The 14,141-nt window shown below is 50.6% G+C and overlaps 1 protein-coding gene across 1 annotated transcript in view; it reads left to right on the top strand.

Moving 5' to 3' along the window:
• Positions 1-14,141, top strand: part of MYO1D (myosin ID) — a 114,637-nt gene that overhangs the window by 27,944 nt on the left and 72,552 nt on the right. Inside the window, exon 15 of the mRNA XM_057383169.1 lies at positions 1,621-1,828. Coding sequence (XP_057239152.1) covers positions 1,621-1,828 — 208 coding nt within the window. The remainder of the gene's footprint in view (positions 1-1,620; positions 1,829-14,141) is intronic.

Below are 14,141 nucleotides of genomic sequence, written 5' to 3'. Positions count from 1 at the left end.
TCCTGGGGGCTGGAAGAGAGGGRACATTGGCACTGGGGTGCCTGTAATGCCATGRCTCTGACTGCTCAGGAAAGGAGGGRGAGGATCRAACATTTGGGGCATGTTTCCAGTTCTGGGACATCCATCTTCTTGAAGAGCAGAGAGGCCTGTCTCACAGCCTGGATCCCAACTGATCCACAGTCTGATCCACAGCCTGATCCATAGCCTGGATCCCAACTGATCTGCAGCCTTGTTCCCAGCTCAGGGGATTGCACTGCCAGTGCTTTGTTAGTTTACTTTTTCTTTTTCCCCACCATCAGCATCTCAAGGTGAGAGATTTTCCCAGTGAGTTAATGATTGCAGGAACATTTTCSTGATGAGAGCAGGGAAGAGGATCCAGCGTGCAGCACTGATGTTCCATTGTGTGTCTGTGTATTTCAGAGCAGGAATGCTTTTGCCAACACGGGCTAAATCTCCCGGGAGTCTGAAGAGGGTGTTTATAATCCTGTTTATTTCTCGATGAGATCCCCATAACCCCYGGGGATGGTGTTCCCTGCTCGGCCTCAGTGTGCACCTCCATTTCCCCGTTCCACAGCCTATTCCAGAGGTTAATTTGATGAATGAACGGATGTGTTTCCATTGAGCCTCTTGTGAGGCTGTTCCGTGCCTCCTGCAGTGCYGTCACTCTCAGCAAAGGGCGGTTGTGAGGCCGTTTCAGTGTAACTGAGAGCCGCGAGTGTCTGAAGTGTTGAGATTGATGCCTGCCTTGGCTGCGGGCTTTGAAGTGCGAAGTGGCTGAGCTCGCCGAGTGCTTGTTTTATTTAGAATGTGGCTGTGGCTTCTATTCCAGGGAAAACGTCTATTACAGCTTTTATTATGTCCATAAATCTTCCACAGAAAATTCATTGTTGCTTTCTGAAAAACGCCTGTTCYCCTAATCAGCATTTCCAGGGCTGGTAGATCTTACAGGGAGCTTGGAGTGGTCCTGTCACTTCATGGTTCATTTGTAGATGTTTTAGTTCCAGTCTGCATTTCTCTTTAGTGGAAAAATTAGTTTGGAGAGTGAGGATAGGAGGAATGGCTGGCTCCCAGTTACAGGCAGTGTTTTCATAGTCAAAGCTCTGCTGCTGGSGGAAGTGGCAGAGTTTGTTACAAATGGCTCCCAAAGTGATGCACGAGAAAAAATGAATTTGCAGAATTTTTAAATCCAGGTTATCTGACAAAGCAATCGGTTGCAGGTAGTTTCTTATGCAGAATGTGAACAAATCAGAGCTTGCCTTCCTCATAAAAAACCCGAACAAACAAATAAAAATTAAAATTAGAAGGTGTGTGGATAATGGAACAGACAAATCTGCAGGAGGTTAATGCTGAGTTTGTCCCGTTGCATGAGTTCAGTGCTGATGAGCTGAATATTTTTCAATATTATTTTTTCAGCATCTCACAAAATCATGTATCTCATATTCATTTTCCTTGTCTTTTGAGGATTGTGATTCCTACAGAGGAATATCTTGAGGCTYTCCCACCTATACTCAGTTTTACTACAATTTAGTTGCTAATTATATCTGAAAGCTGCTGAAGTTTGGCATTCTTGAACACCTCAGTACCAAGTTCACAATTGTAAATTGAACCTTTTAACTCCAGGTACAAGATGATCTCAGAATTCACCTGGCCCAACCATGACCTGCCCTCGGACAAGGACGCAGTGAGGAAACTCATCGAGTGCCATGGCTTCCAGCACGACGTGGCCTACGGCAAGACCAAGCTCTTCATCCGCACACCACGGACCCTGTTCACCCTGGAGGAGCTGCATGCCAAGATGCTCGTCAGGATTGTCCTCTTCCTGCAGAAGGTAAAGCCTCCCCTGCTGTGAAACCTCAGCTCAAGGTCCTTAACTCACCATAGCTCTCCTTTCTGGCTCTGCTGCTGCACAGATTCCAGAACGTTGTGGTTTGGTCACTGCTTGGTTTTTTCAGAGCTCTTCCCATRGTGCTCTCTGTGGCTTGGTGGGGTGGGAGCTTGCCATGGGCTGCAGCACCTAAAAATTTGCTCATCACTGTTTAAAAACTCCCTCATTTCTCAGTGTGGGGAGGATGCCTGGGAGCTTTATGGCTGAAATGTAGAATCCCAGATTCCCAGGCTGGTTTGGGTTAAGAGGGACCTTAAAGACCAGTCCCACCAGGCCCTGGCACAGGGTGCCCRGAGAAGCTGTGGCTGCCCCATCCCTGGAACTGTCCAAGGCCAGTTTGGATGGGACTSRGAGCAGCCTGGGACAGTGGAAGGTGACCCTGACCGTGGCAAGGGCTGGAATGGGGTGATCTTTAAAGTCCCTTCCAACCYAAACCATCCTGGGATTCRCTGSGTTTAGTGCTTGYTGAAAACTGTACGAGTGAGATCTGTCAGGCAAAGAGAAGAAATGGTGGGGCTGACTTTGCTCGGTCAGTTAAAGACTTTCAGAAACTAATTTCTTAAAGTGCGTCTCTTCCATGAAATTCTTGGAAGCCGGGAAAGAGCAGAACCCGTTCCTGCCCCTCACATGCAGAAACTGCTGACAGATGGGTGTGAAACCTTTCCTGAGCCAAAGCTCTGCTCTAAAGCTCTGCAGGGAGCACAGGTCTGCACAAACTCTCCAAAYCTGAATCATTCCTGGAAAGAGTCAGAGCCTGAAGGAGCAGCTCCCCCCTGGAAGCTCTGATGGTTCTGTGGAATGCTGACATTTGTGGTGTCTGCAGTGCATTGGCTGGGCTTCCCTTCCAAAGCCAACCAGTTTGACCAGTATGGGAGGAGGAAGCAGTGAGTCCAGGGCTGGTCTCTTGGTGTTTGTTGTGCTGAATGTTTGTGTTCAGCAGGGAATCCTGCACCTTTGGTGTGCACTGAGTTCCTCTGGAGAGGCTGTGGGGGGCAGGATGCCCTGCCTGACTTTGAGCTTTGTGGTTCTGAGTTTTCTTCCCTGTTCCGAGCCTGTCCTGCTGCTGAGCTTCCTGGAACTACTCAACACCATTTCCCATCTTCCTTCCCTGCAAAGGGCAGCCTTTTCCAGAATCTCTGTCTGATTCATTCTCTTGGGGTGACCTGGGGCTGATCTGTGGGGCTCCAGGAGGTGTTCCTGCATCCTGAGCTGTGCTTCCCCTGTGCTCACCAGGGTTTCTTGGGAGGAATTTCCTGCCTGGAGTCGCTTTGGTGCTTTCAGGGAGGTCACTGGGCCACGGCTTTGACCCAGAGTCTCTTCCTTCCCAAAGTGGAATGGGGTGAACTAATGAGCTCCTCGTGGAATGAAGCTGCTCCCAGGTGATTCCAGCTTTCCCATTAAACCAGGGAGGAATTGAGGGGTGACCTTTTACCTTTTTGAAAATTGCAAGGTGCAGCTACTGGGGGATGATTTAAGAGCTTTGTGGCTCGGGGAGCTCCAAGCTGCTTCAGATAAATCCAGGGAGAGACACAATTTTAGCACCAACTTGGCACTTTTGTGTTTGCTGCCAACTCCACAATTACACAGTCTGGGCTGGGATATGGACAGGGCTCAACCTCAAAGAGAGCAGAGCAAAGGAATTTTTGCCCCGGGAAAGTAAATCCCTGTTAGGAGTTGTGGGTCAGGTCCCTGGCTCCACGAGGGGTTTTGCTGCTGTGGTTTTGTGTGGCATCAGGTGCAGCATGACTGTGGTGCTTCTGGGGTTTCCCTGTTGCCCCAGTCAGCAAAAGTGATGGAAATGAAAATGAAAATGAAAAACCTTCCTGTGTCCTCCCCTCCCTGGGGTGGAGAGGGTCCAACATGAGTCTGTGTAGGGGATTGAGGCAGGACAGGGAGGCATCTTTTTGTTATTTCTCGATGAGGAGTCTCCAGGATATTCTAACTTATCTCATAAAGGGTTTGTAGGGAAAAGACAAATTCCTTCCCTAGTGCTCAGGGTACAGAGGGCTCTGCAGAAATCTGGATGTCCTTTCCTGTAGCTGAACCCTCTCTGCTTGCACTCCCTGGATGTTCTTCAGCTGGCAGGGGATGCAGAGCAGCTTCTCAGAGTCCTGGAACTTGCAGCTAAACCCAGAAACACTGAATGAATCATTAAATGCTGATTAAACAGCTGAAGAGCAGGTGCTGGGCTGWTGTCTGGGCTGATGTAGCTGTGGATCAGATACCTTGTACAGCATCAAATCCCCCTGGAAAACTCTTCACTTTGTCTCMATTTTCAGTGTTTCTCTTGTGTCCTGTTCACTCCCAGCCCTGKCTGRATCCCTGCCCTGCTCTGYTGCCGGCAGATGGGGCCGGTGGAGTCGGGCAGGGCTGGAAAGGGATTTGTGATTGTCAGCAATCACGAATCAAACAGAGCAGTGATATGATGAGGCCTTCTCTGAGCTCTGAAAGCAGCAAGGCAATTTTGCCTGTCATTTCTGTTCTCTACTTGCTTTCAATTGTTCATTAAAAACTGACGGGGAAATTTCAGTCTCGCTCTTTYTCCCTTCCTGTAGTTTTGCCTGCGAGCATCAAAGGCTGAGGGAGACAAACTGTGAGCACATCTAGAAAGATTTGATTTCCTTTTAAATAATTGAGCCTTCTGTTGTATTGGAGATCCTCAAATTGGAATTTAGGAGAAGGGAAAGATGAGAGGGGATGAAACGTGGTGTTGTGACAATGGACACTTGTGTGACAGATGTGAGGAGCAGCCTTGGAGCAGCTGATCCCAGCCTGGGGCCCAGGGGTGTTTTCCTGTGCACAGGAATGAGTGCYAGTGAAAGAATCCTCATTTAGCAGCTCTGGTTTAATGCTGTGTGTTTTGGGGCCTCTTTCTCTTCTGCAAATCACCAGGTTTTCCAGGAGGGATCAGTAATTATCTGGAGAGCTTCATCATCCCCTGACCCTTAACCCTCCCGACAGTTCTGCTGCCTCTGTGTAACGGTGCTTCCCAGTTTGGTTAAATTGAATTAAAACTGACTTCGAGTTTAAACAGATAATTTTACTTCCCTTTGTTCCACATCCCCTGGATGTCTTCACCTTTAGATTTATTTTCCACACTGCTTTTTTTTGCCGTGGTGAAATGTCAGTGAGATCTCAGGCTGTAATTTTCCTTCTGCCCCGGCGCAGTCGGTGAGCAGATGTGATGTGATTTAACCGTGGCAACTTGCTGGCTCCAGGAGAATTCAGCAAGTGAGAGCTGTGTCCAGTGTCACAAACCCCAGATGGCAGTGAGGACGTCACACCCAAGGGTCACTTCAGAGCCTGTCACTGCTTCTTGTGCTGCTTTAGGGTTTATTTGCTGTACCTGTGCTCCTGCCAGCTCTGGGATTGTCACCCTGAATGCAAATGGAGCAGCTCAAATGTTAATCATGCAAATCAAAAATAAAAAAAAAAAACCTGAGCTGCCATGAAGCTCTGCTGCTTTTGCTGCCCTTGGAAAGGCTCCCACAGGCTCATTAGCTGTGCAGAGCAGAGCTTTGTTCGAGGAAGAAAGCCCGGGCAGGCGGCACGTGCGGGCTGTGTGGATGATGGGCCCTGTCACTGTAATTTACTGCGCTATTTCGGGGCCGTTTTATCGGGGCGGTGCAGCTGCCTGTGGAAATCGCTCCTGAAATCTGCCTGCCTGGCACGGAGGGGAATGTCCTTGAGGGCAGCCCGGCCCCTCCTGGGACACAGCAGGGCTGGGAGGGGCAGTGCCAACCCTGGGACGTGCCCTGGGCATCACAGAGTGTTCCCGGGCATCCCAAGGTGTCCCTGGGCATCCCAAGGTCGCCCTGGGCATCCCGAGGGGACCCCAGGCATCTCAGAGTGTCCCTGGGCATCCCAAGGTGACCCTGGATGTCCCAAGGGGGCCCTGGGCATCAGGAGGTGGCCCTGAGCATCCCAAAGTGTCCCAAGGCATCCCAAGGTGACCCTGGGCATCGCTAGGGGACCCCAGGCATCTCAGAGTGTCCCTGGGCATCCCAAGGTAGCCCTGGATGTCCCAAGGGGGCCCTGGGCATCCCAAGGGGACCCCAGGCATCTCAGGGTGTCCCTGGGCATCCCAAGGTAACCCTGGATGTCCCAAGGGGGCGCTGGGCATCCCGAGGTGCTCCTGGGCATCCCAAAGTGTCCCTGGGCATCCCGAGGTGGTCCTGGGCATCTCAGAGTGGCACTGGGCATCCCAAGGTCACCCTGGGCATTCCAAGGTGATCCTGAGCATCTTAGAGTGTCCCTGGGCATCCTGAGGTGGCCGTGAGCATCCTGAGGTGGCCCTGGACATCTCCATGTGGCCATGGAGCCCGGCTGAGCTCTGCAGAGGCTTGGGAGCTGCCATAACCATGACAACATCCCCCCAACCCACGGGGAGAGAGGCTCAGGGCCATGGCTGGCGTGTCACCATTCCGTGTCACCATTCCCTGTCACCATCCTGTGTCACCATTCCCTGTTTCCCCTCTCGTTCCCGCTCCAGCCCCATGAGCCCCAGCAGCTCGGGGCACAGGGAGCCCTCAGGCCCCCAGGGATGCCTCTCCAGGGACACAGGAGGTGTTTCCTGTCGGGTTAAGGAGGGGCAGGAGCAGTCCCGTGGGGCTTGGGCTGGTGACCCAGATCAAAGGGATGCAGATCAAATGGATGCTGTGGATTTGCCCCYGAATTCCAGGCATTTGCAGTCCTGAGGGAGTGTTGGAGTGCTGACTGTCAGCAGGAACAGGGCTCTGGTGACACGTGGGTTTGTGTCCCAAACCCAGGCTTTGATCTGGAAGGGAGGAGCTGCCAGGAGATGCTGTGGCTGCTGCAGGAGCAGGGGATGGGAAGGAGGAGGAGCTGCCCCTGTCCCCTGCACTGACACTGACTGATCCCACAACTCTTCCCTTCTGCTCCCCTTCCCCAGGCCAGGAACACCCCTGAATGCTCCAGCATGGGCTGAGCCGAAAAATCCACCGTGCCCACCCCAGAAAACACCAAAGCATTTAAAAAATGCTTAAACCATTCCCAAAAAACCAAGAGAAGAGGGAATTTTCTGCCAGTTTAGCYCCACACCAGCTCAGAGGAATGATCCTGCTGGTGAAAGCTGAGGACTTGGATAGTAACTTGGGATGGCCTGGAGACACCTGGATATCTTCTTGTTGTGCCCCTCCTGCTCCAGGAAATGCAGTAGAACCAGGCTGGAACCTCAATAAATGTAAATATCCATTATTGCTGGGCGAGGGAGGAGCAGAGGGGGCAGCCCTGTGTGAAATACGGCCCAGCAGAGTTTGGAGAGCAGGGGAGCAGCCTGGTCCAGGGCCTGCTGTCCMAGCCTGGGCACCTGGAGCTTCACGGCCACCTTAAAGCTTGGTTTGTTATTCCCAATGCATATGGGGAGAAACAAAACACAGAAAAACCCTAAACTCTTCCCTGAGCCTGTTGCCAGCATCAGAGGGAATGTTTGTGCTCTGWTGAGCTGCTGAAACAAACCTTTGGTGGCTCTGATCTTGTAAATCATTTCAGGTTCTGGCTCTGCCTTTCACAGTTGGAGAGGATTTTTTTTCYGTGCTCATCCATGTGTGCCACAGACAAATCGGGAAGAGCGGATTCAGCAGTTGCTGAATCAATTCCACATTTTTTTCAGGGCAGGGAATGAGCTTTTGTTGTGCCTGAGCTTTTCACCTTTTCCGAGGTTCTGATCTGCTGCACTTCAAGGTGACCTGAAGCCTTGTTTGAAGTGTGACAGAGCTGCCACCGTGGTGTAAAGAAGGACAAAAAGCACAGCCAGGAGTCAGTGACCTGAACTTGGGAAAAATCAGAATTCCAGGGGACAAAATACCAGGGTCACATGAGGAGGACTATAASAAGGGAATTTCTGTGTGGATCTTCACTCCTGACAGGAGATTTTGGGGTAAATCCCAATCCCTGGGAGGCAGTTTGTCCCTTGTGCTGGTTTTGGGGTCTGGGGCGGAAATAACTGCACAGTGCATGATCTGAAGGGTTTATCCATGACCCTCTRGGACATKTTCCTGTGTCACCTGCTCCCTCAGCAGCAGAGTGTCTCCCTGCTGTTCGTGTCCCATTTCCCAGTTTTTGTGGGTTGGTTTCCCTGGATTTGCTTTGTTCTGGAAAGGCTCTCACCAGAGCAGGGCTGGAGCAGCTCCAGAGATGGAGCTGAATCCTCAGCTGCTTCACTCTGGGGTGTTTGCACTTGGGAGCTGGAGTGTTTGGTTTTCTCCCTCAATAAATGCAGGGGTTTTCCCTCAATTGATGTGGGGTTTGGTTTCCACCCTCAATACATGTAAGGTTTGATTTTTTCCCCTCAAAAGTTGGAGGGTTTTTCCCTCATTAGATGTAGGGTTTGTTTTTCTTCCTCAGTAGATGTTTGGTTTGTTTTTTTTTTCTATTAATAGATACAGGATGTTTCCCTCAATAGATGCAGGGTTTCATTTGTTTCCCTCAATAGATGTAGGGTTTAGGTTTTTTCCCTCAATAGATGTATGGTTTTTCCCTCAATAGAGGCGGGGTATTGTGGTTTTCCCACAATACATGTATGGTTTTTCTCTCAATACATGAATGGTTTTCCCCTCAGTGGATATAGGGTTTTTCTCTCAATGAATGTAGGATTTTCCCCTCAATGAATGTAGAGCTTTTCCCTCAATACATGTAGGGTTTTTCCCTTAGTCCATGCAGGTTTTTGGGTGCTGCTGCTGCTGTCAGACCGAAATCCATGGACACCGTGCTTGTGTCTCCAAGGCAGCAGGGTCAGGGTTCACCAAACCCCTGAACACTTCCCCACTCCCACTGGACATTTGAATTTGGGATGGCAGGAGCTGGGAATGGGATTTTCCATCCAATACTGGATTTTTTTTCCATGACATTGCAGAGGTGTCCCACTGGCTTTTAGGTTTTGCTGCAAGGAAGGGTGGTGGGAGGAATGGAAGAGTTCTCCGTGCTTTGTTTCCTTGCAGAACGGCTCCAAAACCCAGGTCTGGGGTTTCATGTAGCCCAGCTGGGTTTCTTTGCTGAATCCTGGGTGTTTTTTGCTCTCTCCTGTGTTTGGAGCTGTGTGGGTTTTTGCTGCGCTCACGGGGATTGCAGCATCTAGGTCAAATCTAGATTATCCCTTTTTCCATGGAAGATCCACAGCGWGGCGATCCCGGCATCCTGGGCCCACCCTGGCTGCTCTGCTGCCTCTCTGTGCTCTTCAGGGCCTGTTTCATTCTTTTCCTTTCCTTCTTTTTTTTTTTTCTTCCTTTTTTCCCCCTTATTTTTCCTTGTTTTTTTCCTTTTTTTTCTTTTTTCCCTTTTTTCCTTTTCCCCCTTTTCCCCTTTCCCCCCTTTTTTGTTCCTTTTTTATCTGTTTTTCTTTTTTTCCCTTTTTACCTTTTTTCCACTTTTTAGTGGCACATTCAGAGCATGGAGCAGCCTGCAGTCTGCAGACGAGGCTGTAATGCATAGATGGGTGAGGAGGATTTATGTTGTGCTGAGGTGATGGATGTGATCTGCCTGAGGTTTTCTTTAATCTTTGAAACTCTGCTGGAAGCTCACAGAGGTTTTTAAACTGATTCTAAAGGTGCTTTCAAATCGCCCCTGCCAATCACCTAAATTTTAATTTATTAAATTTTTATGAAAAAACATGTGAATTAAGCATTTTCTTAGGAAAAAAAAAACAAACTGGTGCTTCCCCTGTGCTGGGATGTAGCTCCTGCTTTGGGTGAATGCTCTGTTTCTGTTTGTGCTAATCCCAGTTTTAGGAGCTRCCAAAGCAGCTGCTGCACTGGGAACAGTGGGATCATCCCTGGGATCATCCCTGGGGTCACTGTGCAGGGGATGTCCCCTGGTCTGGAGCTTTTCATGTCCCCAGGGGTCACTTCCACCTCTGGGATGGCTTTAACTGAAGGGTCTGTGGGAAAGCCAGGCTGGATCGCTGGCACTGTCCAAGGCCAGGCTTGGAGCACCCTGRGACAGTAAGARGTGTCCCTGGCCRGGGATTGAGTGATCCTTAAGGTCCCTTCCAGCTGGGCTTTGGGATTCCATGGTAGATGGTTCTGTGAAATATCCCACTTAAAAGGCTGTGGGATTGGTGGAGATCTCTGGACAGCAAGGACCTCCCTCACTGGGAGCAGTGGTGGAAATAAGTACTCTTTGTAATGTTTAGGAGTTTCAGCTCTGTTCAGACTTGGTTTTTCAAATCGTTTTCTTTCTCCCTCTCCCTCTCCCAGCCCTTTAGTCCTGATTTCAATTGCCCTCTTAATTTTTCAAAAAAAGCAAAGAGACAAAGCTTAGAGAAGGGGTTGAAAGAAGTGAGGAGAGACTGCGGGTGGGGCTGGACGGGGGACATTGTTTGGTTGGTTTGCTGTTTGGTTCATTGGTTGGCTGGTTTGTTGTTTGGTTSGTTTATTGTTCAGTGGGTTTATTGTTTATTTGGTTAATTGTTTGGTTATTGTTTGGTTGATTAATTGGTTGGTTTGTTGGTTGGTTGGTTTTTTGTTTGATTGGTTTATTGTTTCGTTGGTTTATTGTTTGGTTGGATTGTTGTTGGGGGGTTTATTGTTTGGTTGGTTTATTGTTTGGTTTGTTTTTGGTTTGGTTGGTTTATTGTTTGGTTATGGTTTGGTTGGTTTATTGCTTGGTTATTATTTGGTTGGTTTATTGTTTGGTTTATGGTATTATTTGGGTTTTTTATAAAGCCAAACCCTTCCTTTTCTTTCCATTTTCCACATACTCATCATTGTCTCTTTGCTCTTGAGTCTGTGATTTGCTCTTGGGCCTTTCCCTGCCTGGTTATTCCTGTCCCMGCCGTGTCCCCTCGGGCTCTCCTTGTAGGGATAATCCACTGGGTGCCCTGTTCCTCTGCTCCTGCATGCTCCCTGCTCTGATCCGTGGCACAGTCAGAGGGGTCACTTGGCAAGCTGTCACCACACCGTTTTTTTGGGAGCTGTTGCATCCTCCGCCCCCTCCCTCGTGCCCTGCACACATCTCCACCTCCTCATCCCTCTGGGACACTGCCAGCCCCTCCTGCTGCCCTGTGCCCGTGGTGCTTGGCTGGCAGGCAGTGGCTCGGTGCTGCTGGTTGGGATTTGGGATCTGGGCAGGCAGATGGCTCTGGAGCTGCAGCTGAAGCCGTTCCAGCAATGTCACTCCRATTTCAGGCTCCTTCTGCCCTGCGGCGGATTTTGCCTGAAAGATGAAGGGAYTTTGCCTCTTGGAGGCTGCTGCTCCTCTGGCAGCTCGGGTGGAGCTGGCTCGGGGTTCAGGAGCTGTCTGGGCAATGTGGGGAGGAAGGTCAGGCGGGGACAGGGTGATCTTGGGTCTCCTCCCGTGGGAAATCRGGTTAACCAGCCGGGAACACTGCAGGAGCGGGGAAAGGGAAGCATGGATTGATTCCTGCCGGTGGGAGGGGTGACACAGGGATCTGCCTTCCCAGCCTGCTTTACCCTGGCCCTGAGGATCTGCTAAATGCAGGTTCTGAAGGTCCCAGCTGGCTGGGATGTGGCTGGGKTGAAGGGGAAAGGGAGAGTTGCCTCTGGCTGCCAGATCTGCTGGATCCCTTCTGAACTGTGCACAAATATCCCTTGGATCTTTCCTTGGCTGCAGACAGCCAAAGGAGAGAAGCAGAACCCCGGATGGACAAATCTTTCTGCCGAGGTTTGGCCTTGTTTGGCCCCCAGCACACAGCAGAGCTGTGCTTTTGCTACAGGAGAATCTCTTAAAGGCTGGAGAAATTTCGCTCTGGAAATCTGATKTTTTAAATTTCATTTTATGGGGCTTAATGTTCTTGAGTTATGCACTGGAGGTGGGGTAGGATTGCAAAGGTCTCTTGGTCAGCRCTCTCCCAATATTCARACCTGAGCTAGGTGTTGGCAGGAASTCTCCAGCATACTGGAACTGCTTCTTCTGGAAATGYCCTGGCACAGGGTCCCTGGCWGTGTCCGAGGCCAGGCTGGACARGACTTGGAGCACCCTGGCACAGGGGAAGGTTGCCCAAGGCAGAGGGGTGGCACTGGATGATCTTTCAGGTATTTCCAACCCAAACSRTGCTGTGATTCCATGATTCMKTGTTTGTCTGGTCTKTGTCCTGCTGCTCACAACCACACAAAGTGCCAGCCCAACAGGGAGTTTGCTGCTTTGACAGTTCCTCGTGTCCCTGGGATTGACCATTTCATGTTTCTGGAAGGTGGAACCACCAGGCAGCCAGGTCACCATGACAGCTCAGCATTACTGAGGGGCAGCTTGGAGCTGAAATGAAAAAAAACCACCAAGCCAGAAAAATAATTAAATTTAAAAATATTTGCCCCCTGTTCCCTGGGAGGAGCTTCTCCTTCCCTTTGCCTGTTTCCTCACCTCTGAGGCACTGCCGTGGTGCCGTGSAAGGTCCTCCCTGGCAGGGGGTTCTCCAGTTATGACAACTTGATTTGACAACACGTTTCTCATGCACAGTTCAGTGTGTGTAGCCAGGGGCATGCCTGGCTGGATAATTGGATTTGGGAGGGCAGCGTTTGTACAATGGTGACACCTCTTGCTGCGGAGCCGATCTCTGCGGCGCTGCAGCTGAGACAACATTGGGGCAATCTGTTCCAGCCTTTGTTCCAGGCATATCTGACTGCTGGGAAAAGGAACCACAGYGAGAGGCTTCCCTTGCAGCCCAAGGAAGCAAAACCAGGGCCTTGTTCTGTATCTCAAACAGGGAAAGCTGACAGAAGTGAAGCTCTGCAAAGGCTTGAGCAGCTTATGCAGATTTGCTGCTGTGTGTTCTTTTCTCGAGACCCTTTGTAACACGCAAGGGCTGCTGCACTGCGGCCTGCAGCCCTTTGTTCCTYATTTCTGTTCTTACTAAATTCAAAAAAGAGAAGTTGGCAATAGGGTTTTGCCCACTTGGTCTCGTTTATTGTCCATACATCCCTTCCAGGTACATTCTTTGCCCCTTCAATTTCTGCTTAACTATGTCAATCAATCCAACTCTTCTTTGCTTCTCTTTTTAAAAGGGACACAGATTCCGCCAGTGCTCTTTGGATACTCAGGTTTTGAATTCTATTGGTGATTCAGTCAAATTCAGAGTTTCAGAGTCTGCTGTTCCCTCAGACAGGGAAATGCCAGCTTTAATCCAGTCCTACACGCTCTGGGGGAAATCCAGGCTTTGTGCAAGTCAGGTTTAGCCAGGAAACTTCGAGCTTTGAGCTTCCCTGTAGCTCCAATGGCCTTTGCATGTCTGGAGCTGCGCTAGGTCTGAGCTAAATCCACTTGTAGCTGGGTGGTGAAATTGCTTGCTGAGCACTGCAGCTGTGGTGCAGGGGCTGCTGCCCTCCCTCAGGCTTGCCAGTGGCTTAATGGAATAAAAAAAGGAAGGTGTCATGTATTATTTTATTATTTATTTTGTTATTATTTATTGTTTGTAATAAATAAATGCTCAGTCCCTGCTCCCTGGGTTTGGTTGCTGTGCTCAGTCCAGCCCTGCTGCTCTCTGCTGTGCCTTTGGTGCTCCCTGCTCCTGCTTCTCCCCGCACTGTGCCCTGTCCTGCCTTGCTGCCCCAGCTCTTCCCTTTAACCCCTGCAATGGTCTCTGTTCCCACACCCTCCTCGGGAGAGCGGCCCCGCAGGGGCTGGGGCTGGTGAGGAGCTCGTTGCCCTCAGTCACTGTGGGGGGATTGGGTTGTTCTCAGAATCTCAGAGTGCTTTGGGTTGGAAGGRAYCTGAAAGCTGACCCAGCACCGCCTCCAGCTATGGCAGGGACACCTGCCACTGTCCCAGGCTGCCCCCAGCCCCAATGTCCAGCCTGGCCTTGGGCACTGCCAGGGATCCAGGGGCAGCCACAGCTGCTCTGGGCACCCTGTGCCAGGGCCTCAGCACCCTCCCAGGGAACAATTCCGTCTCAATTTCCCATCCATCCCTGCCCTCTGGCACTGGGAGCCATTCCCTGTCTCCTGTCCCTCCATCCCTTGTCCCCAGTCCCTCTCCAGCTCTCCTGGAGCCCCTTCAGGCCCTGCAAGGGGCTCTGAGCTCTCCCTGGATCCTTCTCCTCCCCAGGTGAGCACCCCCAGCTCTCCCAGCCCGGCTCCAGAGGAGCTCCATCCATTGACCATTTCCGTGGCCTTCTCTGGATTTGTTCCAACAGCTCCACACCTTTCCTCTGCTGGGATCCCACTCACAAACACCATGTTTTCCGTCGCATTTCACCTGGATTCTATTGGCCCTGGGCCATCTCTTCCCTTGAAATAAAATTACAAATCTGCATAGTATGGGAAGAGCTGGGAAAGTGATGGGAAAG

Source organism: Malurus melanocephalus, unplaced genomic scaffold (genome assembly GCF_030028575.1).
Source record: "Malurus melanocephalus ecotype Western Australia unplaced genomic scaffold, MMel_1.1 scaffold_613, whole genome shotgun sequence".
Lineage (NCBI taxonomy): Eukaryota > Metazoa > Chordata > Aves > Passeriformes > Maluridae > Malurus > Malurus melanocephalus.
Note: the sequence above shows the minus strand (reverse complement) of the source record. Positions and strands in the feature narration are given on the sequence as shown.